This window comes from Peromyscus californicus, unplaced genomic scaffold (assembly GCF_007827085.1).
Source record: "Peromyscus californicus insignis strain IS unplaced genomic scaffold, ASM782708v3 Scaffold_13__1_contigs__length_99412109, whole genome shotgun sequence".
In the NCBI taxonomy this organism is placed as follows: domain Eukaryota; kingdom Metazoa; phylum Chordata; class Mammalia; order Rodentia; family Cricetidae; genus Peromyscus; species Peromyscus californicus.
The window spans coordinates 70,214,505-70,242,205 of NW_026294424.1; the positions used below are offsets into that span (position 1 = coordinate 70,214,505).

The window sequence follows — 27,701 nt, forward strand, 5'->3', positions numbered from 1 at the left end:
TTTAGCTCCTAAGTGTGTGATCCTGTGGCATGACACATTTGTAACACTGCACTAATCTCCACCCTATGGAGATTAATAATACTAATACTCCATCTTCCCCAGGCTCACTTAATCTCAGAATTTATCTGTCCTGAGTCATGTTTTGTCCTTTTCTGAGGCTGAATAAGAGTACATTAGAATGTGCTTTAGCCATTCACCTTCCGGTGAAGTTGTTTATTTCCATATTTGAGATATTGATAGGCATGTTGCTGTTAACATGGCGTGCTACTTACTGTCGTGGTTGCTGTGGTAAAACAAAGAGCCAGCAGAGGGCTAGAGAGATGGCTCAGGAGGGAAGAGCACTATCCCCGGCCCAGCACTTAGAGAGAAATTAGCTTTCATTATAATGACAGTTGAGTAAAAATTAATACATTAATACAGGGTTTTGGTTTTTGTTGTTTTGTTGGTGGTGGTGGTAGTGGTTTTTGTTTTGGTTTCGGGGTTTTTTTGTTTGTTTGTTTGTTTTTTTGGTTTTTTGAGACAGGGTTTCTCTGTGTAGCTTTGGAGTCTGTCCTGAAACTCGCTCTGTAGACCAGGCTGGCCTCAAACTCACAGAGATCCACCTGCCTCTGCCTCCTGAGTGCTGGGATTAAAGGTGTGCATCACTACCGCCCAGCTCATTAATACAGTTTTGAGTTCAGTTAAATTAATAAGGACTCTTAGTTTGATATAAATAAATTGCCTATTTGTTTTCTTAGTATAATTTTAGAATTTTCATCTTTCAGAAGAAAGTAGTGACTCTGTAGTACATAAAGTTAGAGCCTCCAAAAATATATATTTATTTAGGTCCTAAACCTTAGACTCTTATTTTACAGTGGTGTCTTTGCAGCTATAATCAAGTAAAATGATGCCATACCTAAAACTAATACCCCTACAAAATGAGGGCGATTTAGACAAAGACACAGGGACAGTCGCCATGCAAAGACTGGGGCCAGAATGCTAGGATCACAGCTGGTACCTTCTGGAACCTAGGATGCAGGCATGGGATATGGATTCTGCTTCAGAATTTCCAGAAGGAACCGACTCATTTGACATTTGCATTTCTAGCCCTGGAACCATGAGGAGGACATTTCTGTTTTAAGCCACTAAAGTTGTGGCCCTTTGCTGCTACAGCCCCAGGACATCATTCAGATTTGGGGATCTAGAAGAGGGTTACTGCAGTAACAAACATTGGAAAATATGGAAGTCTTAGAATTGGGTAATTGGGTAACAGAAGCTGGAAAAGCTTTGAGGTGTGTGGTGAGACAAGCCTAGTTTGTCTTAAAGAGACAATTTCTAGAAGTTTTGACACTGTGGACTTCATAAAGGAGAGAAATTGACCTGGGGTGGATGTAGCTCAGTTGCTAGAATGCCTACCTGGCATGCATGCCTCCTGACTTTGAGCCCCGCTAGCACATAGCACAGGTGTGGCACACGCCTCCTCTCTCAGCACCTGGAAGGAGTTCAAGATCGTCACTGATTTAGTCAGTTCTGGGCCAGCTTGGCCTACAGGAGACACTGTCTCTAAGTAAATAAACTTGAAAAAAAGGAGAGAAGGTTTTTAGGTACAGAATACATGTATTATTGTATATGGACTATTTCTTCTAACAAGGTCTCAAATAGAGTTGAAGAACATATTACTGGACACTGGAAAAGGGTGACCGTGGCAAAACTATGAACAGTGTTGGGAATACAGTAGAACATGAAGGAGACGAGCTTGAACACTTCAGGGAGCTGTCCACGCAGTGGGGAAGGAAGCCTCATTGTGAGGGAGGGTGCAGACAGAGCTATCAAGCAAAGGAACCAGAACTTACTGGCTTTCAGAAGTATTTCTGAATGTCCATCCACACAGTAGCCTGTAGGCTTCCCGGTGGTGTGACTAGATACAGGATGGAAGCCACAGATCTAGTCAGCCATCTTGGCAGAGACTGCCAGCTTTGATCAAAGGGGACAGACATGAAGCGATGGAGAGAAAGGCTGTTGGGTCTCTGGGGTCTTACTAGGTGAAGATGGGCCACTGTGGCTACTTGTCTTCTGATGGCTAGTCTCCTTTAAGGAAAGGGAAGGATGACTCTGAGTGGCTCAGAAGCCACAGTGGAGCTCCCAAGGGCAGTTCAGAGGCTGGCGGGTCTTCCACTGCCACCAGAAGCAGAGGACGTGGGACCTAGTATTGGGGCTAGAGGTAGTAACTGTCCCTATGATTAAGAAAGTGAGACAGACCATCCTGAGAGGCCCAGGGGACAGTCACAGATAATTACTCTTCAGACTTGAAATCGAATAGAAGTTGGCCTGCTTGATTCCAGACTTACCTTGGACTAGGGTTATGGTTTGAATCTCACACATCTCCTACAGTCCTGTGAGCTGAAGACTTGGTCACCAGCCTGTAATATTACTTACTGCACGGCATTGGAGCCTCACTGAGGAAGTGAGCTCACTGGCTGCATCTTTGAGGAGGTACTGGGCCTTGGTCCTTCCTTACCCCCCTTTAACTTCCTGGATGCAATGGGGTGAGCGGTCCCCTGGCCGTGCATTCCTGTCATGATACACTGAGTGCCTCACCGCAGCCTGAAAGCAGTCGGACAAGTGACTCCGGGCTGAAATCTCACAACTGAGAGCCTCAGTACAGTTTTCCTTCCAGATGCTTCTTGAGAATTCTGTCACAGGAGTGACAGCTGACACACAAGTGCCAGCCACCTTCATCCCTCTCCTCCCCTGTCGAGAATGGAGCCATCTGCTCCGTGTCCAACACACCAACTTGTTTTCTAGCATTAGAGGTTGATTAGAGAAACATGTTACCCCAAAGTGCACCAGAGCCCTGTTTCTGTCTAATTTAGATGATGCCTAAGTGAGATGAGAGTTGATGCTGTTATTGTGGGTAAAGGGACTCGCCAGGAAGCCAGATGGTTTGAGCTCTATCCCTAGATCCCACACGAATGGGAGACACAACCAACCACTGCAAGTTGTTCTGTGGTCTCCACACACGCCTCCGCCCCACAGTAAACACAAATTCAAAAAAACTGAACCTATTAATTAAAAGAATTTTGGATACAGTGGAGGTGTTTTCTGCTTGAGAAGAACCTAAACTTTGGAGGGCTTCAGAGCAGGTGGAATTATGACTGCTGAAAAAGTACTTTGAGTGCCTAACTACTTGTGAATGTGACCTTGTTAAAGGAATGTCTTTGTAGATGTGGTTAAGATTAGATCATGCTGGGTAAGGCAGACCACAATCCCGTGAACATCCCATGTCTCTAAAATGAGGCAGGTTTGGGACATGGGAGAGCACTGTGAAATTGGAGGAGGTAGAGATGTCTTCAAGGCCAAGTAGTTGCCACAAACCCCAAAGGAAGTTAGGAGAGAGGCGGATAACTGTCTGCTTCAGAGTCTCCTGAAGGAGCTAGCCCTGATAACATAACGTCTGGCTTTGCAGGGCTGGAGAAATGGCTCGGTTGTTAAGAGCTCTGGTAACCCTTTCAGAGAGTTTGGGTTTGAGGCCTGGTACCCAACAGTGGGTAACTCCAGTTTCAAGGGGATGCCCTCTTCTGGCCCCTGTGGGCACTGCATGCACATGGTGCACAGACTTGCATGCAAAATACCCCTAACACATAGAGTAAGAAAAAAAAAGAAGAAAGGGGTAATGGCTTGAGCCTCCAGATCTGACGGGGAAACGGGGAAATAATGACATTCAGTGTTATTAGTGACTTTTCTGTTACTGTGATAAAACACCATGACCAAAAGGGAACTTAGGGGAGAAGGAGTTTATTTTGGTTTCCAGATCCAAAGGGAGAATCCAGAACGGGTTGAGGGAGACATGGCAGCAGGAGGCTGGAACAAGAGACTCAGGTCACACCTTCAGCCACACACACAACAGAGAGTGAGCAGGGAGTGGGCAAGACTAAACTCTCCAAGCCCGTCCCAGTGATGTCCTGTCTCTGACAAGCCTCCTGTCCCAGCATTTCCACAGCCTCCGCAAGAGCGCCACCAACTGGGGACCAGTGCAACTCTGTGAGCCTGTGCGGACCTCCAAATCACACCACCACACCCAGTTTGCAGCCGTTTGTAATGGCAGGGCCTCCAAACTAATAGAATAACCACAATTCTTTATTCAAGAAATGCGTCTCTGCTTTTAAGATTTTCTCAGGAGTGATTCCTTATTTTTTTATTCTTTATTATTGCTAATATTCTTATGTGGTATATAAAATGGGTTTTTTAATAGGTTTTTTTGTTTTGTTTTATTTGTTTCTGTAGTGCTGAGGCTGGAACTTGGGCCTTCTGCATGCTAGGAAAGTATCCTTCCTGGGAACTACACTGCTAGCCTGGCCTTATGTGCTTCTTTAATTTGTTTGAGGGAACTGCTGTTTGCTCAGTGTACAAATACTAGAAAATTCAACTGTTTATTTTCTGTAGCTATGATATCGAATAATGTTCATTGCACAATATTAGTTTTTAATTGATTGATTTCTGTGAACTCCAGTAACATCATTTTTCTTTTTCTTTTTTTTTTTGGTTTTTCGAGACAGGGTTTCTCTGTGTAGCTTTGCGCCTTTCCTGGAACTCGCTTTGGAGACCAGGCTGGCCTCGAACTCACAGAGATCCACCTGGCTCTGCCTCCCGAGTGCTGGGATTAAAGGCGTGCGCCACCACCGCCCAGCTCATTTTGCTTTTTAAGAGTGGCTAAGTGTCTTCCTAAAACCCCAAAGTAGAGTTTATATAAATTCATAATTATTGCATAAAATTTAAATGATAAGTTTAAACTGTGGATTATTTTAGGAAAGTCTTTTAACAGTATTTCAAATTTTTCTCATTATTTCAAAATTACTAAAATCTTACAAAGTTGGCCAATGAAATTGGACTAAATTTAAATATATTTAAGGTATTTAGTATAAAAATAAACCTTACTTTTAAAATTTAGAATTTAAAAGAATGATTTGTAAATATATGTAAATATATACTTTAAAATGTTGCTATTTGATGAGAAAATACTATTATAACAAGGGATATTTATGAAGAAAAGAAAACTTTAAAATCACTCATATTCACACTATTTTACCATAATTTTCATCTTTGTATCTTCTAAATGTATATATGAGATATTTAGTTATGATTAATAATTATATGCTCTTCCTTTTGTGCATTAACTAGGCCATCTTAAAATAGCACATTACTTCCTGAGAATATTTTAACATATGCAAAAACTGGCCCTTGTTTTTCTGAAGTCAGTTTGTGGCTACACAGGTTCCTGACGCGGTCTCTGAAGGCTCGCCCTTGAAGTGACTGATCACGTTCTTTTATGTTCTGTTGTCTTTACTCAGCACATAAACGCACACCACGCTTACGAGGCTCAGATCTCATCGATGGCCAAAGCCATGTCTCGGTTAGAGGAGGAGCTGCGACATCTTGAAAATGAGAAAGCAACAGCGTTACATGATCTGTCATCTCTCCGGGAACTTTGCATTAAGCTCGACTCAGGCAAAGACCTCATGACCCAACAGCTGAATTCCAAAAGCCTTGAGCTTGAGAGGGTAGGTGCTGACAGAGATGGTTGGGCACATTACGTTGGGGAGCCCTTCAAGCACGGTTTCACTTTACGTTCCCTTCTCCTGTGTTCCCCGTTCGTTCGTTTTGATAAGTGGATTTGACTAGATTCTCTGCCAAGATTTGTCTGTCAGGAGTAAGGGTGGGGAGGCTTGTAGTCCAGGGCGGAGTCCTCACCTTGTGCCTGATGCTCTGGGTCTGGTCCCAGTGCTGCAAGAAGTAGAAAGGATGGGATAGATGGTACTTAAGAGAGGAGGCATTTTCTAACTGTAGATCAGGAACATCCGTTCTTTTTCTGTTTCAAACTAAAATTTGAAAGATTAAACAGTTTGGTTTTTTCTAAGTTGAATTTTTCTTGATAAAAAAATCTCAAGGCATTTAAATTTTTAGTTAACTAAATCTCCTTTACTGGACTTCCCCATTCCCACATTGAGACATGACTTTGAACAAGCTAGTGTGTGTTCTCACAGGAGTATGTCTTTAGGGTTCACTGCCTAAAGTAACAATACTGAGAGGTAACAATACTACTAGCTTGACTGTGTGGTCGAAGAGTAAGGTACTGCATAGACCAGAGAACCTCATTAGCTGATGGGCCCAGGGGGCTGAGGGAGGTGCTAATCATTGAGGGGTGAAGTATGCCTTAAAGCCAAATAAGCCCTTAATAAAAGTAGCAAAGATAGCTTTAAATTGTGATGCTTTTCTTTTGACTAAAGAAATGTTTTGAAGTCTTCAACCATTACTCAAAAACGAAACAATTGATGTCAATCACTATTATATTTTGAGATAAGTAATTTTCAGACTAAACCTTAATTTTTACTACATTTATCTTTGTTTTTTTTTTTTCCTGTAGGCAATAGCAGAGTTGGAAAATGTAAAATCAGAATCAGAACTGTTAAAAAAACAGCTGACGAGTGAGAGACAGACGATTAAAAATCTTGAAATGTTGTTAGCTACAAACAGAGATAAAGAATTTCATTCCCATTTAACCTCCCACGAGAAGGAGACAGAAATCCAGCTGCTGAAAGAGAAGTTAAGCCTCTCGGAGAGCAAACTGTAAGTGTCAGGGAGCAGCCTGTGTGGGGAGTGCTGACCACAGGTGCCTTTTCCACTTCTGTGGTAGCGAGGGCCGTGTGGGAATGTCACACAGACCATGGTACCTGGCTTTCTTGCCTGGCGCCTCCGGATCCAGAGGACTAGCTCAGGAGCCGTGGGGTTTGAAGCTGGAGATGTGTACGTCTTCCCCCTAAGTGGTGTGTGGCAGTGGGAGGGGTGAGTGAGCTGCAGGGGAGAGCCTGAATTTGAGGAGAGAGCAAAGGCCTCAGTGGGGGAAAGCATGTCAGGCCGAGCCGTGTTGTAGTGAGCAGAGGCTTAGAGCAGGTGAGATCCGCTCCTCATGAGTGTGTTTGTCACCGTCGAGGAGACTGAGGATGAGGTGATCCTAGAAGGAAGAGCCTGGGCTCAGAGTGTGCAGAAGAGTGGGCTCTTTACAGGGATTTAGGGAGCTGAAAACAGGGTTCTTCCTGAGGCAAGAGGCAAGGAAGAACCAGGGAAGACATTTTACGTCCTGTGTTTCTAGTTCATGGGTTCTGCTGCATGTGCTACCAACTCCGTAATTGACGGGGTAAACCAGAAGAATGTGAAAGAAGCAGGATCCATATCTGTTCTTAAGTGGCACCTTTGTTTATATTTGCACTTGATTCTACAAACAGATCATTCCTTTTTCATTTCTGAGATCTTTGCATTTGTTCTTAAGGACTAGCCAGAGCCGAGAAACCTCCATGCTTCGGACTAAAGTGACACAGTTGCAGGCAGATTATGATAATCTGAAAAGGCAGATTTCAAACGAGAGATATGAACGGTAAGGAATCCCTTTTTAACGTTACACAGTATTCCTACATGTCTTCTGTCCTGTTCCATGAGTATTTCATGTGGCTTGCAAATAGCAAGCTTCTTTAGTATTAATATGTAAAGTGAATTTCTTGGATAATTCTGTAAGGACAGAATCCCTGCAGTAAGGACAATAGTGCTGCTGTAGACACACTTCCTGGAGCATCCTGCAGGGAGTCAGTGCGGTGTAGACAGGGAGATAGCAAAGGTCCCTGCGAGAGCCCCCCAAATACAGTGCATTCGGAAACTCTGAAAGCATATTATCGTGAGATGATGATACGATCGTACCATAAGAGCAGCCGGCAGGTATGAGATGGGCACTCAGCACGTGTCTGATCATCATCCCAGTCTCTTATACCTATTTGATGGGACACTGGGGTCACACTTGTAATGACGCAAACATATCTGTTCAGTTCAAAGCCCGTGCCCTTAACCCTGCTCCTTAGTCATGTTCATGCTCACAGTTCAGTTCACTTGCTTTGTGTTAAAACATTGAGTCCCTAAATATTGCTTAAACAGTTAAACCACACCAGATGTAGTGGCATGCACCTGTGTCCCAGCGTTCAGGAGGCTGAGACAGAGAAATCATGAGCTTAAGACCAGCCTGGGAGACCAATGTCCAAAAAGAAATGAGTTACCATCAAAGTCTAAATTTGCAAGTCAACAGCCAAGTTATATTTCTCTGTTGCTCTTTCTTAGACACCCAAGATTTGTTCTCTAGTAGGCTAAAACTGCCTATTAGATCATTTAAAAGATGTAATCCTTCCCCATTTGCATGAAAACTTGATGAGCTGCTGTCTGAAGTATACGGGGGATTTTCTATGTCGTCAGTAGTTGGGGCTTCAGATAGAAATGAGCTGTACTGCAGCACTGGTCTGAAAGCTGTGCTGATTTTCTGAAATTTGGAAGGTAGAGTGTTAGCTGTATAAAATGATTTCTCCTTCTTAATGATAACTGCGCTTTTCTGTAATTCCAAGACCCTCAGTCACGCTCTCTATGGCCCAGAGTTAAAGATCTATCCCCTTTCCCTATCCCTGGGCCTCAAGAACATGCCTTCCCTGCTCTTTACCATCAGACTAAGAGAAGCACTCTCATGGGGACTGTCACCCCACCCTCAGGACAAAACCTGGTCCTTGTGGGTGGGAAAAGACAGCAAAATATTGTAGTAACTCAGTGTGTGACCCTCAGAGGCCACAGTGCACTAGCAGCGTCCTGGGTGTTCGTTCACACTTCTTGGACTGAGGGAGAAATCTGGAAAGAACAAGTATTCCAAAAGTTTCTTTGACAGGGTGATACTGAGAAAAGAAAGGGTGGAGGAACTGTGCCAGGAAGGAAAGCTGTACTGAGTACCTCAAGAAAAGGCCCGGGCCAGAGACTGGGGAGCCGCAGAGGAGACAGTGGGCACTGGCAGACTCCAGACACCAGGAAAGAACGTGGGCTCTTTGGTCTCTGATGTCTGGGAGTCTTGAGCACAGAGAAGGCTCGTTAGGTGTAAAGAGAGATGAGGAGGAAGCCTTCAATGTGGAAGCACTGTACTCAGCCGGGGACTGCAGGGACAAGTGAGGGACATGCAAAGGACATGTAATTGCTCCATATGTAGATGTTTAAATGACTGCCTTTGAGCAGATACACACATGCGCACACAAGTACAATAACAAATGTAAACAGCATGTGCAGGCATGATGGTGCATACCTGCAGTCCTTGAACTCAGTAGGCTGAGGCAGGAGGATTGTGAGCTTGAGGCCAGCCTGCCCTAACCTATCTCAAGAAGCCAATAAGAAGTGTGTAACTGCAGGAGTAGAGGCAAGTGTAGAATTTTATTGACTTATTGGAGGATGAATTTCCCCTCTGCTGGAATCAGTAAAGACCTCGTAAAGCAGGCTCTGGAGAACGGCACTGGTGTGGGAATAGGCAGAAGCAGAGGGTCCAGTAAAGATAAGATGTGGCTGTGAGGGTAACCAGGAAGGGATAAGGCGTGAAACAGGTGCTAACTGTACCAAGTGCCACAGAAGCAGACCAAAGGCAGGAGCCATTAACAGAACACTTGAGAAATACATTTTTAAATGTATTAAAGCGTAAAGAAAAAGGTAAGCTCTCCTAGAGTCATTATTAATATTTTTAGTTTAATATCTAGTTGTATATCAGTTTTTTGTTTGCTTTGGTTTGAATTTTTGAGACAAGGTCTGTCTCCTCCTGCCTCTGCCTCCCAAGTGCTGGCGTTACAGGCATGTGCCACCCTGGCTGGCTTATGTGGATTTGTGTGTTTCTGAATGTGTACTTGCTATCCTACTTTTTTTTAGTAGATATATTATTTAGTAGATATATTGTGATCATCATGTTTCTAATATATTATTTTGTTGATGTCCTAATGTTATGACTTGGCTATAGCATAATTGCCTTGAACAGTTTCTTCTAATGCATATTCTTTTAACTGAAATATTTTACCCACTCCTGAAAAAAAAAAAGAACTACAGATTTGGGCTGGAGAGATGGCCCAGTGGTTAAGAGCACTGGCTGCTTGTCCTGAGGACCTAATACCTACATAGTGGCCCACAGCCTTCTGTAACTAACCCTCTTCTGGTCTCCACAGGCACCAGGCACACGTGTTATGCACAGACATGCGTGCAGGCAAAGCACCCATACACATGAAATAAAAATAAATAAATATATTTTTTAATCCTGCAGATTTGGTAAAAGTATATAAAGCTAGACCAGGCATCTTTATCCACTTGTAGTCCAGCTTCTTGGGAAGAATGAGACAGGAGAATCACTTGAGTCCCTGAGTAGTCTAGGGTAGCCTGGGGGGTAACATAATAAGGCCTCATTTTAAAGAGAAAATAATAAACTAAAATAAAGGTAGTAGAAATACTAATACACTAATGTACTAACACATGTTATTTAGTTGACTAATAACCCCAGTAGCAACTTTGTGAGTTTTCATGGTGCTTGCATATAATCTCTTCTGTGATCTTCACTCACAGAGAACGAGCAATCCAAGAGGTGCGTCGACTTGGTCTTCCTATGTCACCTCTGAGTTCTACTCTGAGATCTCCTTTACAGTCCCCTGAACACATAAATGCGTAGTCATCAGGAGGTATGTATCAGATCCCAAGGACAGGTAAAGTAATCTGTAGTTGTAAAAATTTGGAATTGTTGTCCCTGTCAGGGAAAAAAGAGATGGCTTGGAAAGGCGTTCAGGGGAATTCCCGGGAGCAATGGAAATGTTCTGTGTGTTGGGGACATGGCAGCTGTTACCTGGTCCGTGCACTTGTAAACACTCATCAACTGATGATTCAATCTGTGCATTTCACTGTGTGTCAGTTTTACCCAACTGCAAAGGAAAGAGTTCGGAGTGTGGGTCTGTAAAGGAGCACTTGCCTTGCATGCAGGAACCTTGGGGTCCTTCTTAGCCCTGCAGAGGAGTCATGGGGTTGGAATCAAAGCCACCACAAATTGCTAAGAAATATGAGCTGTCACAGGATGATATTAACCAAGTACAAACGATATCTGATGAGAGTGGGAAAGGCTTAGGGACAGAACAGTGAGGCATGGTGCACTCGGGTGGGCAGGGAGTGGTGGGCTGTAGGGAAGTAACGTGGGAGAAAGGTTTGAAAGGTAGTGTGTGCGGTGAGGTCACATGCAGATGTAGACTTGAGTCTAGCTCAGAAGGGGCCCTGAGTCTGTCCTCACTGCAGGGTGGATCCAGAGAGGTTGAATGGAGTCTTGTCCATGGTGGATCTGCCTCATAGCTGTGCCTGAGCCACACAGGAAGTGTAGGAACCAGACATAGGAAGAGCAGTAAGAGTTTGAAATGGATCTCAGAATGAGTTCAGAAGGCTGTGCTCCCAGTTCTTAGGAGGTGGAAGCAGGAAGGTCAGGAGTTCAAAGTCATCCTCAGCTGCATAGTGAGTTTTTGGCCAACCTAGGCTACATGAGACCCTGCCTCAGACAGAGAATCAAGAAAAGGCGCCATATCTGAGGTACATGGCTCACTGGGATTAAACTGAACACAGCTGACGTGCACCAAGACAACGCGTATTACCTCCCTTGGTTCTAGCCACAAGCTCTGCTCTGAAAAGCAGCCATCTTCACTGTTAAAGCCTAGAATCTTTGTTGTTTGTTTTTGGATTTTATCAGTGAAATTGTACATTTCTGGCTTCTTATTCTCAGTGGTGCATTTATGAGATCCAGCCACTGATACATGCGCTATGGATGGTTATTATTGCTGCGCAGTGGAGTACCCTGATGTGAACATACACCATTAGTTTATGCTCTATACTTGACAGGTATCTGGTAGTCGTTAGGAAGAGCGCCCTGAGTATAGACTTAGGACTGAAATTGCTGAGGTCACTTTTGTCCAAGCTTCCATAGACCTGAGGATCTGATACCTTCGGCCGAGATGGAGGTTAAGGAGTGTACTAATTCCCTGGAGATAGGAAAGAAGCCTGAGTCAGACCCTGGCCGGGACAGATAGTGATGAAGAACGCAGACTCACTGACAGAAATGGTTGAGTCAGTTTCTTTAAAGTGATGCATTTCTGGCCTCTTTTAATAGAAGTGCTGTGTGTGTAGAAGATAATTAGCATTTCCTCAGAGGCTCCAAGTCCCTTACAAACACTGGTTGCTCTGTGCTTTCACACACTGAGGCCAGTGTTTAGTGTCCAGATCTAAAGATGCCTGATTGCTACTTTTTGCCTTAATGTTTACATTCTTACAACATTTACTTTTCTCTTTCACCTTGAGTTATTGCAGATTTGTAGATTCCCTAAAAAATTCCTGGGGACTCAGGGATTCTTGGGCTTCTTAAAGAGCCTCTGATAATAGGGCTGGGGACCCTTCCCCCCACTGTGGGAGAGTGCTCACCAAGCAGCAACGAGGCCCTTGGTTTGATTCCCAGCATCTAGAGTAAACGTTTGTGTACATGTGTGTTGTGCTAGCCTGTCTGTGAACATGTGAAGTCCAGATGTCAATGCTGGATGCTCTCTTGCTTTCCATCCTACTTTTTCAGGCAGGGTCTCTCATTGAACCTGGGGTTCACCACTTTAGTTAAATTGGATGGTTAGTGAGCCCCCGAAATCCATCTTTCTTTGTGCCCCCATCTCAGGGGTTACCCAGGGGCCAGCGCTTATGGAAGTGGGGGGTAGAGATCTGACCTCAGACCCTCATCTTTCGTGGTGAACACTTTACCTGCTAGCCTGCCTCTGCGGGGCATGCTCCACATAAGTCCACTGTTGGTACCCATCAGCACCATCCAGGCCTGCTAGCCCGCCTCTGCGGGGGCATGCTCCACATAAGTCCACTGTTGGTACCCATCAGCACCATCCAGGCCTGCTAGCCCGCCTCTGCGGGGCATGCTCCACATAAGTCCACTGTTGATGCCCATCAGCATCGTCCAGGCCTGCTTCTCCACCCTCACCAGCACTCACTTCCCAGAGTTACACCCCTCCTAGTCTATGTGGTTAGAAAACCTTCACAGCTGTTAACAGATTCACAGCTTTTAATTTTGTAATATTGACAGTTCTCAGTATTGCAACTTGTTTATTAACCAGTAATCCAGTTTTGGAGCTGTTTCTGGGTAATGTTACTGAAACTAATTTGAAAGGATTTCTCCAATGAGCACTCAGAAACAAATGACATACACGTGACATAGTTTCTCAGTTTAGTGAGTCTCTAGTAGTAAAGATATATAACCCAATTTTTGCTCTGATTTTCTTTTTATTAACACCACAGGAGATAGGAAAACCTGCTTTTCCTAGTGCCACCCAGTCCAACACAACCCTTCTGGCAATTCGTTCTCCATCACACACCAACTAGGTGTCCTGCAGTTTTACTCCATTCTTTACACTGCTCTGCCTGAGACAGAGTCAGACCCCATTGGGAAGGGGGTCGGTTAACAAGGCTCCTCCCATCATCAGGTGCCGATCCAGCCCCAGGAGAATGTGCTTCTGACCTACCTGCTGTTAGACCTAGGGTCCTACAGGCTTTCCTCCCAGGTCTGATTGAGGTTTGCCAGGGGCTCAACACTTTGCTTATGGTTACCCAGTTACTACAAATGATAGCAATGAATGGCCGGACAAGCACAAGGTACAGGGACCTTGTATGGCTTCCATTCTCTCTCCAAGCTCAACTTCCAAGTGTTCAGCTCTCTGGAAGGTCCCACTGGGGCCTTTGCAGAGACTTCTGTACATGCATAACAAGCTGATCCATCCTTAGCATTGGTCACTGGGCCCTTGGCCTTCCTCCTCTACCCAACATCACCTTCCTGGTGAGCAGCCCCTCCCTGAAGTCCTCACCGTTAGTCCTTCTCGTCAGCATCCCCAGAGTCACTCTTACCGCTCCAGTACTTCCTGGGAGCCTTGTGCCAGGTACAAGGGGCAGAGACCGAATGTATAGTTCTCCTTTAACCCCAGTGTCACACGGGCACACTGAGGGACCCTGGAGCAAGCAACCCCAGATGATGTTTTTACTGCTTTCGTCATGATTGGTCCAGTACTTCGGGAAGTAGGGTGCTTCTTACATGTGAAGAGGTTTGGGAAACAAGTTTTTATTAGCGACTGTAACTAAGACACTATTGAATTTAAGTTTTTTATTACTATGTTAAATAACTGTCATTTTTCTCTTCACTCACCTTTCAGAGTGGTTTTCAGTGAGTTCCCACGGGATTTTTATGAGAGCACAAGAGAAGTGAAATATTGAAGCACTTGTTCCTGTGAATCATGGACATGGACACAGATTCTACCTCTGTCAGCCTTTATTTAAATCAGTGGATATTTATGTAAAAATGTTTAGTTTACAAGAGCCCTACATGTATATTTTCATATATGTGAAAAAAGAAAATATGTATTAATAATAGTGCTTTACTGATGTGATATGTGTATTTTTATTATTCCCAACTAAAATTGCTTCTTAAAATGTTTATACTGTGAATTAATTTAATGTACTCACATTATGCTTTAATAATCTGTTTGTTAAAGAGCCATAGTATATGCATGTAAATATCCTTCCATTATTTAGATGTGTTCAGTTTTCATACCTATGTGTATAGCCCATAGCTTGATGAACTAAGAGAATGGTCCATTTGATGCTTTTCTCTTAAGTAACATCAGTCCATATTTGCTGTCTGTCATCCAGGGGGCATATATTTAAATATCATCTTAAGAGCAGAACTCCATTTTTTTAATAAGAGAAAGAGTTTATTGAACTTATGGTTCCAGAAGGTAAAGTCCGTCAGGGATGCGTGGCAGTGATCAGCAGACATAGCAGCAGCAGCAGGAAGCTGGGTGATCACGTCTTTACTGCAGCACAGAGCAGAGGAATGAACGGGAAGTAGGGAGGAAATGTGTGCTCTGGAAGCCCTCCCCCGGGACATATCTGCTCCAGTAAGGCCAGGGTGTGAGGTGTCTCAGCCTGTGGGGTGCATTTCTCATTCACACCATCACGTTTTGTTGATGTAACCAAAAATGTAACTGATACCATTTCTCCTTTTCCTGAGATACTTCATTATTTCTGAAGTTTCAGACCTGGAGATCAAGAAGTTCGGCTACTTGTTTAAAATTATTTATGTTACCATCAACTTTGAAAAGTGTCTCCCTGGATGTAGAGCCCTAGCTAATAGGATATTTCTTTCGTTGAGCCTTTGAAAGAGGTGACTTTTTTATGTGCCTAGTGACCTCACTAGCAGAACTCCTGATAAAGTAGTTATTGTAATTAATTATTGCAATCTGGAAGAACTATGGTGGAAAAGATACATTTGTCTATGATACACATTATTTTGGCTGTCATGTGGACTCTTCACATGATACAATATTTTATTAGAATTAAGTGAAAATATATTCAGAGTTTTGTAAAATAATAAAGTGGAAATTTGGGGTATTTTTTAACTAATTCTTCAGTGTACTGGTCTAAAATTTCAAAATAGGAAAGTATTTAATGTAAACATAAACAAATATTTTTGTTAAAAGTCCGATATGCATCTGACAACACCGTTTGTGGCCTCTAGTATGTATAACTTAACCTGGTCTTTCAGAATAGTATGGAAACGCCATCCCTATGGCATATAAATTAAAAACAACTTCTTACAAACTTACTTTCAGGGTTGTAATTTTAAAGAATTTAGGTGTATGTAAACATCAAGAAGTACAAAGTAGAATGTAAGATACAAATACTAATCATGTTTCATCTGTTCACATTTGAAGAAAATCCTCTTTTCAAACTAGATTTCATTATGATTGAGAAAGAATTTAAAAGTCAGCATAGACAAGTGAAAGATCAACTGGGAACAACATGTTTTGTTCCCTCTTGAATTAAGAAAGTGGTTTTCGTGTGCAAGACCCTGGAGGGAGGTAGAGCTCCTTGTGTATCTAGTGTGCCTGGGATGCTCACGACGTGCCCTTTGCAGTTCTTCCCTGCACATTTGAGAATAGGACTACTTACTCTCCACCATCTTTGGATTTTATTCACTCTGTTTTTGAGTAAATTCCTGCTTTATAGCAAAATACCGGGGGGGGGGGGGGGGGGGCAGCACTTGCAATGTCATTTGGGAAAATCTTTTTTAGTAAATGCACCATAAAAAAATATTCGTCCCCACCTTTCCCCCCAAGCAGCAGCAAGACACACTTTGTTAAATGTTCATTTTTAATGTTTTCTGTATTATGTGTCATTTTCATAATTGTTATCTTCTAACCATCATACTACAGTTTTTAAAAAATGATTTTAATTTAAAATATCGTGTTCTTTTTATAGGTTTTTTTTTACTTTTGTTTTAAATAATTTTAAATCATGGAGCTTAACTATAGATTTACCAATAAACATACCAGTCAATTTGCCTTCTCTTTCTTTCCAATTGTTTTATAATTTTATATTAGTAATATTCTTAATTCTAAAATTAAATAAAATTTACTCAAATCAAACTTCATCATGGTGGGACTTGGGAAAATCCTTCAACTTTGGTGCCAGCCACCTTTTTAAATAACTCATTTAGAAAATAAATAACTCATTTATTTCCAGTTCATGATATAAGACTTTAAATCAAAGTCCCTATTGGGTACACTGTGAACAAAGTGCACTAACGTGTTTATAGTTAGTCTTCTCACTGTAAATACTTTGTGTTGACAGTTCCCCTTACCTGTACCACCTGTCTTCCCACCTTGTTGCGATTTATCAAACAGCTCAGCCTTCTCCCCATTTAGAAGTTTCTACCACATGGCTTACTGCATCTTTCTACCATCAGCTCTACCTAACATCAGTCTTTTATGTCAGTGTCTTTTGGATCTGCACATTGTAGTTACCTGGAGGACTTCAAGGAAAACCCACACCTGAGCCCCTATACTACAACAGATGGATGAGAATTTCGGTGAATAGGGCAGTCTTGTGCTTGAGCAGGTTCACAGGACTCAGCATGGATGAGCTCCTGTGGAGAGGGGCTGAAATATACTCAGAAAGTGACTGGTACCCCCCACAGCAGTCATGCTGCTGTTGAATCTGTGGGCACATCATGCCTGGTTGAGTAAGACCGTTGATGACAATTCTCCCTCGAGCTGCAGAGCACTTTTTTTTACTGTAGCCCATGGAATTTGGCATGTGATTTTCTCATTTTCATTCAGTTCTAGGAAATTTTTTCTTTTACCTTGTTGATTTGTGCACATAATTTCTCTTGCTGCTGATTTATAGTGTTATTCCTTTGTGATCAGCTATAATTGAAGGACTTACTTTAATTTTCTGTATCTATTAAGACATGCTTTGTGACCTACCACAGGATCTGTTTTAGAGAAAGGTTCATGGCTTAATGCGCCTCTTTTTTGTTGTTGTTGTTTGTTTGTTTTATTAATTTTTTTCATTTGTTTTACATAGCGACCACAGTTTCCCCTCCCGGTCCCTTTCTCCCCTCCCTCTTACCCCCCCCCCCCCCCATCCACTACTCCTCTGTCTCCATTCAGAAAGGGGCAGGACTCCCATAGGAGTCAACAAAGCATGGCACATCAAGTTGAGGCAGCATCAAGCTCCTCCCCCTGCATCAAGGTTGGGTGATGCAACCCAGCTTGGGGATTGGGTTCCCAAAAGCCAGCTCAAGGGCCAGAGACAGATTTTGGTCCCGATGCTAGGAGCCCCACAAACATACCAAGCTACCCAACTGTCACACACATGCAAAGGGCCCTGGTCGGTCCCATGCTGGCTCTCTAGCTGTGGGTCCGGAGTCAGTGAGCTCCCATGAGCTCAGGTCAGCTGTCTCTGTGGGTTCCTCTGTCATGACCTTGAATCCCCTAGCTTGTACAATCCTTTTTTTTCAACAGGACTCCCAGAGCTCGGCCCAGTGCCTGGCTGTGGGTCTCTGCATCTACTCATAAGTTACTAGATAACCAATCTGATTACAGAAGCCCAGTTCAGACACCCTCTTCCACTATTTCTAGGAGTCTTAGTTGGGGTCATCCTTGTGGATTCCTGGGGGTTTCCTTGGCACCAAGTTTCTCCCCAACACCAAAATGGCTCCCCATTAAGATGTCTCTTTCATTATTCACCCCATCTGTCCTGCCCAACCTGATCCCCAATGTTCCCATTCTCCACCACCACCCCTCCCCCAGTTTACCCAGGAGATCTCTTATATCTCCCCTTCCCAGGGAAATCCATGTGTCCCTCTTTGGACCCTCCTTGTTACCTAGCTTTTCCGGGGCTGTGGATTGTAGCCTGGTTATCCTTTATAGCTAATATCCACTTATGAGTGAGTAAATACTATGTTTGTCTTTCTGGGTCTGGGTTACCTCACTCAGGATGATTTTTTTTTCTAGTTCTATCCATTTGCCTGCAAACCTCATGATGTCATTGTTTTTACTGGATCAACCTCATCTCGAAGCATCAGTTTCCTAGACTAGTCAGTGATGGGAATGGGACAGAACTTGCTTTTGGAAGCAGCTTCTCCTTCCTATCCTCCCATCCGGAGCTGAGCAGCTGCAACTTTCTTCTTAATTTTCTGGTCAAAATAATCACTGTGCTGAAAGGAGACGCAAAGAAGCAGATTAATTCAATCCAGGGGCTGGAGAGAAAAGTCATCCATATAATGTCAAAAGATGGCGAAACCAGGGAGAATTCAATAAAGGATGATGTGGTTTGAATGTCATTGGCCCCCATAAGCTCATAGGGAATGGCACTATTAGGAGGTGTCGCTTTGTTGAAGTAAATGTGGCCTGTTGGAGGAAATGTGTCACTGTGGGGATGGGCTTTGAGGTCTCCTATGCTCAAGCTCCGTGTGACACGCAGTCCACTTCCTGTTGCCTTCTGATCGACATGTAGCCAGCACCATGTCTGCCTGCACGCTGCCACGCTCCCTGCCATGATGATAATGGACTGAACCTCCGAAACTATAAGCAAGCCACCCCAATTAAATGTTTTCCTTATAAGAGTTGCTGTGGTCATGGTGTCTCTCACAGCAATTTTTTTAATGATTTATTTATTTTTATTTTATGTACATTGGTGTTTTGCCTGCATATATGTCTGTGTGAGGGTGTCAAATTCCCTGGAACTGGAGTTACAGACAGTTGTGAGCTGCCATGTGGGTGCTGGGAATTGAACCTGGGTCCTCTGGAAGAGCAGTCAGTGCTCTTAACCTCTGAGTCATCTCTCCAGCCCATAGCAATTTCTTTTCACAGCAATATAAACCCTAACTAAGACAGAATTTAAAGGCAACCTAAAAGAAAAAAATTAGCAAATGAAAAATAAGCAAACCTGACCACATGTTTAGACCTCTCAGATACAGTCAAATGACCAAACCTAAGAATCTGTGAGGATACAAGAAGGAGCTGGTTAAACAATAAAGGCTTGGAGAATCTAGTATCTGTAAAAATAATAGAAGAAAAAAGTAGAAGTAATGTGTCCTGCTTGAAGCCTTAGCCAGGTCAACAAGACAAAGAAACAGGATGCAAATAGGAAAGGAAGAAGTCAGATCCCTATTTTCAAACAACATAATCCCATCCCTAAGAACTCCAGAGAACTTAGTTCTAAGAACACTTTCAGCAAAGCAGCTGGGTACAGAACCAAATATCAATGGCTTGTGGTGCTTGTTTTATTATTTGATGATGTTCCTATCCTACTTTGAAGAGAGATGGGGTGGGTGGGACCCACGAATGCCAAAGAGGCCAGGGTGTCTGAAGGGATTAGAGAAAAATGAAAGGCAGCATATGTAAAATATATAAAGAACCACGGATATTCAACACCCGGAGCCAAAATCATCCACCCATAAATAAACTAGTGAATCAAATAGGCAGTTCGCGAAACAGGATGTATAAGTGGCAATACACACTTGAGAAAACGCTCAGCATCCTTAGCCATTGAGGAAATATGAAGTTAACACTGCCTTGAATGTCCAGCTTGTCCCTGTCAGCACAGCTATCAAGAAAACACAGCAGTGCTGGTGAGGATGGGGAGAGACAACTCCTTACACACTGCTGGTGGCAGTGTTCACTTCAGTGTGGAGCTTCTCAACAAAACTAAAAGGAGAGAACTGGACCCAGCTGGACTCCTGGGCATATGCCTGAAGGACTCTGTTTACCACAGAATGTACATCCATGCTTACAGCTGCACTATTGACAACAGGCAGGATGTGGAACCAACCTAGAAGTCCATCAATAGATGAGTGAATAATGAAAATGCGGTGCATGGATGCAATGACCATAAACAAAAATGACGTCATAGTTGAAAAAATTGAGTCAATCTAAAAATCATATTAAACAGTCGAGGCTCAGTTACTACATGTTTTCTTTCATGTACAGAATCGACATTTAAAATTACATACATATATTTTTTTCTATATAAATATTTGTGTGTGTGTGTGTGTGTGTGTGTGTGTGTGTGTGTGTGTGTGTGTGTGTGTGATGAAGCTAGAATGGGAGTCCTGAAGAGAAGGATGGATCTTCCAGGAGTTGAGCAAGGAGGAGGGAATGTACCTCATGTGACCCACAAGCAGAAAGAGAAAAAAACCATCAGGGTTTTAAGAAAGGAGCCAGAAAGAATGCGGAAGAGAGAACAAAGCAGGGAAGTGGGGGGGGACAATAGACTATAACAAAGCAGAATGAGGCATATATGTGCATATATATTTCATATATGTGCATATGAAAATGCCACAATGAAACCATTACTTTATCTATTAACCTAAAATATTTTTTAAATGTTTATTCTGGTAAAAGTAACGACAGAGTAAGAAAACAGCCATCACAGCAATATGGCTTGATAGGCATAGATGTATGTAAAACTCCACCCCAACCAAAACTACACATTTTCAATGAGACCGCTAGCATTTAAAAGATAGACCACAAGCCGGGCAGTGGTGGCGCACGCCTTTCATCCCAGCGCTCGGGAGGCAGAGGCAGGTGGATCCGAGTTCGAGGCCAGCATGGGCTACAGAGCGAGATCCAGGACAGGCTCCAAAGCTACACGGAGAAACCCTGTCTTGAAAAAAGTAACATAAAATAAAATAAAAAGACAGACCACAGGACTGAGAGTGCAGCCCAGTGACAGGCCTCTTGCCTAGCATGCATGAGGTCCTACACTCAATTCTCAATAACAAATACAACTCAAGCCACAAAGGGAACCTAGGAGTCAAAAGGGTTAAACTTTTTTTTCTGACAACAAAAATTTTTAAATAAAATTAAAAGATGGGAATTCTAGCACTTGGGAACTAAAGTTTTGCATAAATTTCTCTTGGGTGAAAGAAATCATAAGAGACCAAATGAAATGGAATGTACCTAATTTCATCCCAGCATACAAGAGACGGAGGCAGGAGGATTGTAGTGGGTACAAGGCCAGCATGGTCTACAGTCTCAAAAAGCCAAAATTAAAAAAAAGAAATTACGCCAGGCGGTGGTGGCTCACGCCTTTAATCCCAGCACTCAGGAGGCAGAGGCAGGTGGATCTCTGTGAGTTCGAGGCCAGCCTGGACTGCCAAGTGAGTTCCAGGAAAGGCGCAAAGCTACACAGAGAAACCCTGTCTTGAAAAACCAAAAAAAAAAAAAAAAAAAAAAAAAAAAGAAATTACGAGAAATTGGATTATTTGGGACGTAGAATGAATGATAATGGATGTAGAATCTTCTGGGGAACAGATGGTATGTCATCAGAAGATACACAACTTCTAATCCGCTAGAAGAAAACCACTAACAAACGTGTAAACATTTACCTCAATGTTAGGAAAATGCACAGCAACCTCTCCTGCCTGCTGAAAAACAAGACAGAAAATAGGAAATCATAAAACCAACCACAAAAAGTAAGATTAACAAAACCAAGGATGGATGAAGTGGGTAAGTTCCAAGAAAATTTAAAATGCTGAAATTTAGAATAAGAAATGAAATTCAGGCGGAACAACATGCAGTAAAGACAGTGGGTCTAGGATTTGAGTTTATGAGCAAAGTGATGTGTTAGTATCTGAATGTTTCAAGGATGCTGGCAGGAAACCAGATTCTTGGGTCAGGAATAAAGGCCCTTATTACTCATGGCACAGTGGGCACCGTAAGCAGCTTGTCTGCATTGGTCTCTTTGACTCCCAAGCCCTTGAGGCATGTAGAGAGGTCCAGATAAATATCAGTCATGCAGAGGGTCACATCACAGCAACACTGAGCTTTGAAAACCCATCACTTTCCTAGCAGGTGCAAGTAAGCCTGCTCTTTGTAGACAATGCCTCACCCCTCAAGGCTGCTTACCACAAACACAAGTGCTGAGACGTTCCTGGGTAAGCATCAGTGAGGACCTTCACCCCTGCTTCGTTGGACACACTGTCTTATATCGGCACCACAGGCTGGGAGCAAACCTGTTCAATATTAAAGGCTTATCGCAATAGGATTCCCAGAATCAGGCAGGATTGACCTCTGTCATACCTCCCAAGATCCTGGAAACAACTAGCTGTCGTGGGGAGTGGTTGTGAATACCATCATTCACACAACCAGGATGGAGCCTCAAGTCTCTCCCCTTTGGGTTATGATGTCAAACAGCTCTAGGTCATCATTACATTGTCTGGGTAAGAAACATGGGCAGTGACAATCAACGGCCAAATTTAGCCTTGTCAACCATACATGATACAACTCAAGTGTGACAATCTTGTCAACTTGATGAGCTTTAGAATCACCATGGAAACAAACCTCTGGGCATGTCTAGGAGGGATTTCCTATATAGAGTTAAATGAGGTAGGACCATCCACTCTAAATGTTGGTAACGCCGTTACATGGGCTGGGGTCCTGGAGTGAATAATAGAGTCAGCTGAACCTCAGCATTTATCACTCACTGTCTGCTTCCTGACTGTGGATGTCACATGACCAGCTGCCTTGGACTCCTGCCACTGGGCCTTCTCTGTCCAACTGTGAGCCGGAGTCGGGCATTTTATCGCAGAAACAAGAACAGTAACTAATACATTGGGCAGCTCGGCCGTCAGGAGAAGCGGGTGAATCTGTATCCGGTTAGAAAAGCGTGATGCTAGTCTGTGTTTGGGGGTGTGCAAGGCAGAGGCCATGGCTGGGAGCCTTCCACTCATAGCATTTAGGGGGGAACAACATGGTTAAAGAGCAGTCATGGCCACATGAGTGTGTTCTCCGGGCCTGAACAGCAGCAGGTCGGTGGTGGCAGCAGACTGGATGCCGAGCCACTGCAGTTCCCTGATTCAGGCCCATCATGTGATGAGCTAGGAAACTGCAGTGTTGGATCTGGGAATAAAAGGAGCATTCACCGCTACGGAGTTGGGCCCCTCAAAGGATGCTGATTTGGGATCACACCGGATGCTCAAGTATGGCCCATTCTGTCTCAGTACCTAAAAGTTCTGACGGGAAATAAAGCTCCCTTTTGGTGTCTGTTTCTTTAGGTACATCATAAAGCTGCACACATTGTTCTCAAGACATCTGTCCTGGCCAGCACCTCTGCACATCCTGGGTTACTAGCCACTCTGCTTCTGGGGCAGTGAGAACACTCCTGGGCGGGGCACTGAGGCTAATGCCTCTGACTTGCCAGGCCACAGGACACTGTCTAAACTCAGAGGACGGAGGCCCTTCTGCCAGATCTTGGCTCACTCACTGGTGACAAATGGTGTGAAGTTTGTCCCTCTGACCTATCTCTTGCTTTAAGCTGTGACTGGGATAATCCTTGATGGGACTTACGAAACAGAGAAAAAAATGTGTAGATGGAGAATTTCCGCCAACACTTACAATGTTATTTTTTATTGTAATAGACATAATGTTTAGGTCTTGAAGTAGAACCTGCAGCAACTGCTCTACTAATTCCTAACCACACTCTCAGCAAGTGTCCTTATACCCACAGAGAAGGGTAGTTCTTACCCCACATCAAGGAAATTTCTCTTTACAACAGAGGGAGACGATGACAGAAAACCCCAGCCAGTGAAAATGTAGTTGTGGAGACCAGTCCCAGTGGATACAGCCACAAATGCCACACCTCAGGTTCAGGAAACGTTTTGGGAGAGGAGACAGAAAGATGGTCAAAGTCAAAGGAGCCAGGAGTTTGCTGTGAGGTTGTAACTCTTAGACATGTCAGAAGCTACACCCATGAAGTCTCACCAACACGACTGCCTACACACGAGCCACACGAGGATGAAACAATAGCCATTTTTTAGTGTACAATTTAATGGCATCAAGCATGTTCATAATGTTAAACAACTACCATCACTTCCCATTTCCTGAACTGTTTCTTTCTTTAAAAAAACTTCCTTTTTATTTATTCTTTGTATCTTTCACATCAGGCATCTCAATCCCATTCACTTCCTGTCCCTGCATATCCATCCTCTGACCTTGCAGCTCCCCTCAGATGATTTAAAAGAAAAACAAAATCTCATCATGGCAGCTGTAGTGTGACACAGTGAGTCACACACTAAACCCTTTCGTCCATATTATCTTTACTTGCAAGTGTTCATTGCAGAGAGTCATTGATTTGGTTCAAGGCCTCTGGTTTCTGTACACTATTGATGCTGGGCCCTCACTGGGACTCCTCTTGGATATCCTGTTGTTGCGCTGTGTCATGGAGATCCTGCAGCTTTGGGTCTGCAGGGTCAGTCCCTTCACGTGCTCCAGCAGATGACAGATGGGGTGGATGTTGGGTTGGGCCAACCCATAACTCTGGTTAGCCTGCCCATTCTTGTCCTTGCCACCAGGGTGGGCTCTCCTGCATTACCCTGGCGAGTTCACACCTTGCAGCCATGCGCAGGGGGTGGGACCAGCTCTCCTGCCCTCATGTCCTCAGGGTCAGATCTCCCATATTTACACCTTCAGGGCCAGCTCTACTGTGTTGTCTAGGCATAGCACAGAGGCCACTCCTCCAAGAGCCGCAGCAGACTAGGGGCAGGGCCAGCTCTCCTGTTCTTATGACCTTAGGACCACCTTTCCCATCTGCCTCAGGTATTGATGGGGGGTGGGCATCTCTCATCCACCCATGTCACCACATGACAGGTGAGTAATGGGGACAGCTCTTCCATGCTCACAATATCGGGCCTGGCTTGCCCACACCTCTGCCAGTGGGGTTGGATATTGTGCTGCCCAGGCGAGGTGCAGGGCCTGCTCTCCAAAGTGTTGCAGCTGGTGGCGGGCCAGGGCAGATCTCCTGCCCTTCTGACCTCAGGGCCAGCTCTCCCACCTGACTCAGGCACTGATGGATGGGGGTGAAGGGTAGTGGGGAGGGCATCTCTCCCCTGCCCATGCCACTACATGACAGATGAGCAATGGGGACAGCTCTCCCATGCTGACAACTTCGGGGGCGGCTCACAACTGTTTCATTCTTAAGGTACACATGGTTCTGTTTTTAAAGGCTTTATTTAGATTTTTTTTTTTTAAAGATCTTGTTCACTAGTGGGACTGGCCCAACGTTTCCTTTCACATGTGAGAAACATTGTCTTGCTTTTACTTCAAAGTTTTTCTCAAGAGTTTAATAGATTCAGCTCTTACTTTTTTTGCTTAACATGTACTTTGAGCTGATTCTTGTAAAATTCTTTTGTGCATAGATATTTAGCTGTCCTTATATGTCGTCTTTTGTTAGTATGACCTATGAACCAGTATGCTTGAGAAGTCAGAAGAGAGACATTCTGTCAAACATGCCACCTTCCAAGCGGGAAAACTTAAGAGCCACTTTGGAAGTTTCCATTAGTCTGCAGCCATACCGCCCTGAACATGCTGGATCTGGTCTGAAAGTTTCTGTTAGTCCAGCATAAACGTCACAGCTCCTTGCTGACTAGTCCAAGGACTGAGCTGTTGTCGATGATAGTCAAAAGCCAAGGCAAACAGCTCAAAAGACAGTCAAGGTTTCCTATTAGCTTCTGAGTTGAGGTCTGATACATAAAGTCTGTCGCTAGAACATTCTAACAGGGGCATCAACTCAGGGATATTCAATAGTGTGTAAGCTGCCATGTTTGTCTTATAAAATGAAGTCAGTAGACCTACACTTATGCAAATTTGAATTTTTGCAGAGTGGTTCTTGTGCAGTTGGCCTAAGCATCAAGAAAAAGACCCCAATTTCATGTTCTGCCCAGATTTTATTTTGAGCTTCTAGAAATTTCTAGTACTACCAAACCAAAGTAAAAGGAACCTGCTCAATTCTTTCTAAAACTTGTCGTTTTTCTTTTTTTCCTTTTTAAAAATTATTATTATTTTATGTACATTGGTGTTTTGCCTGCATGTTTGTCTGTGTGAGGCTGTCAGATCCTCTGGAAACGCAGCCAGAGGTCTTAGCCTCTCCAGCCCCTTGTCAGTGTTTTTATTTGGAGTAAAGCAGACATGGTTTAGGATTTGTGTAATCCTGACCAATGAAACAACACTTATGCTCTCAAAAATCCACACCCAAATCTTATGCTGGCATTTAATTAAAATATTTATCCAGGGCAGAGAGGCCGTGGCACACACCTTTAATCCCAGCACTCAGGAGGCAGAGGCAGGCAGATCCTAGAGTTCGAGTCCAGCCTGGTCTACAGAGTGAGTTCCAGGAACCCAGGGCTACACAGAGAAGCACTTTCTCTAAACACTCAAACCACCAAAAACAAAAACAAAAATTATCCAGAAAAACTCAGTTTAATAAGCCTCCACAAACTAGAACCTGCAATATCATTTTCTTCTTCTAAGTCACACACGCTGCTTTGGGCGCTGGGACCTCTGATTCATGGAGAATATGTTAGGGTTGGCTTTCTATATCTTTTGTCACAGAAGATTTCTGCTTTGTTTAATATTTAATAAGACTAAATTAATTTTAGTGTCTTTGTATTCATAGCAACAAAAGTCTGGTAGAACTGATTTCCAAGGCTTCCGTTCAAACAGCGATGGCAAAAAGTATGAAGTTAAGTCTTCACTGCTTCCGATTAGCCTACATCAGGAAAAGATAATGATTCTCCCTAAGATATCAAACTCAATATTCAATTTTATTGTGAGTGGGGACAATAATGACCAATGTCACTGTGGTCAGATGCAGAGATTCAGCAATGCAATCTAGCTTTTCTATCTCTGGAGAGACATCTTTCCACTCGTGCGACTCAAGGAGTACCTGACCCATTCGGATACTTTGCACCCTGCCGGGTGAAACCCCTCTACGGTCTACGTCACTTGAGTTAGTGACCACCGGTTCATGCAAGTCCCCGGGACCTGATGGGCATCCCGAGGTGGGTAGCGACTGATGGTCTTGGCTTCCTGCCCCTTGCAAGGTGCGCCTGGACCCTTGCCTTCAGCCCTCGGTCTGGCCATTCCTGCACGCCATGCCCGGTGCCCTGGACTAACTCTTCTTGGTTTCGGGTCAGCCAAGGTGCGGAACCGTCCCGGGCGCGCCATCCGAGCTCGGCGGGCTGCGCGGCGGTCCCCGGGCGGGGCGGGCGCGGGTCCGAGCGGCCGAGGCGAGGCGCGGGCGGAGCATGTGACCACGGCGCGCGGGGCTGGGCGCGCAGTGCCGCGCGGTGGCAGCGGCGGGGAGAGCAATGGAGGCCGCGGGCGCCTGAGAGCTGGCCGCGCTGCTGCTGGGGCTGCTGCAGCCGAGGCTCGGCGGGCTGGGACGTCCCCGGGACGCGCGTCGCCCGTCATCCCTCCCTCCACCGTGGCGCCCGGTGAAAGCGCAGGTGAGCGCCCCTCGGTCGCGGGAACAGACAATGGGCAGCTGGTGGCTTCTCCCTCCGGCCGGGCCCGCGCGAGACTCCGACCTTGCCCGGGGCGTGGGCTCGGGCGGCCGGCGGGAGGTCTTGGGGCGGCGACCCCACGCGCGCCGCGCGGTCCCCTGTCCTCCGGACCTGTGCGAAGCGTGCGCGCCCGTGGGTCCCCGCGAGGAATCTG

At 44.3% G+C, this 27,701-nt stretch overlaps 2 protein-coding genes across 4 annotated transcripts in view; both read left to right on the top strand.

The window, feature by feature from the left end:
• Cep135 (centrosomal protein 135) overlaps nucleotides 1-16,267 on the top strand; it is a 61,804-nt gene extending 45,537 nt beyond the window's left edge. For both annotated transcript variants that reach the window (XM_052735217.1, XM_052735218.1), the window contains exons 22-26: nucleotides 5,328-5,537; nucleotides 6,401-6,603; nucleotides 7,304-7,408; nucleotides 10,420-10,532; nucleotides 14,073-16,267. In XM_052735217.1, the coding sequence (XP_052591177.1) occupies nucleotides 5,328-5,537; nucleotides 6,401-6,603; nucleotides 7,304-7,408; nucleotides 10,420-10,522 (621 nt within the window). In that variant the 3' untranslated portion in view covers nucleotides 10,523-10,532; nucleotides 14,073-16,267. The remainder of the gene's footprint in view (nucleotides 1-5,327; nucleotides 5,538-6,400; nucleotides 6,604-7,303; nucleotides 7,409-10,419; nucleotides 10,533-14,072) is intronic.
• A 9,843-nt stretch (nucleotides 16,268-26,110) lies between these two features.
• LOC128108549 (spidroin-2-like) overlaps nucleotides 26,111-27,701 on the top strand; it is a 105,743-nt gene continuing 104,152 nt past the window's right edge. The window contains exon 1 of one of the 2 annotated variants that reach the window (XR_008217509.1): nucleotides 26,111-27,490. Coding sequence is in view for 1 of the 2 variants with exons in the window: in XM_052735225.1 (XP_052591185.1) it covers nucleotides 27,058-27,490 (433 nt within the window). In the remaining variant the exon portion in view is untranslated. The remainder of the gene's footprint in view (nucleotides 27,491-27,701) is intronic. The other variant, XM_052735225.1, reaches the window with a different exon arrangement.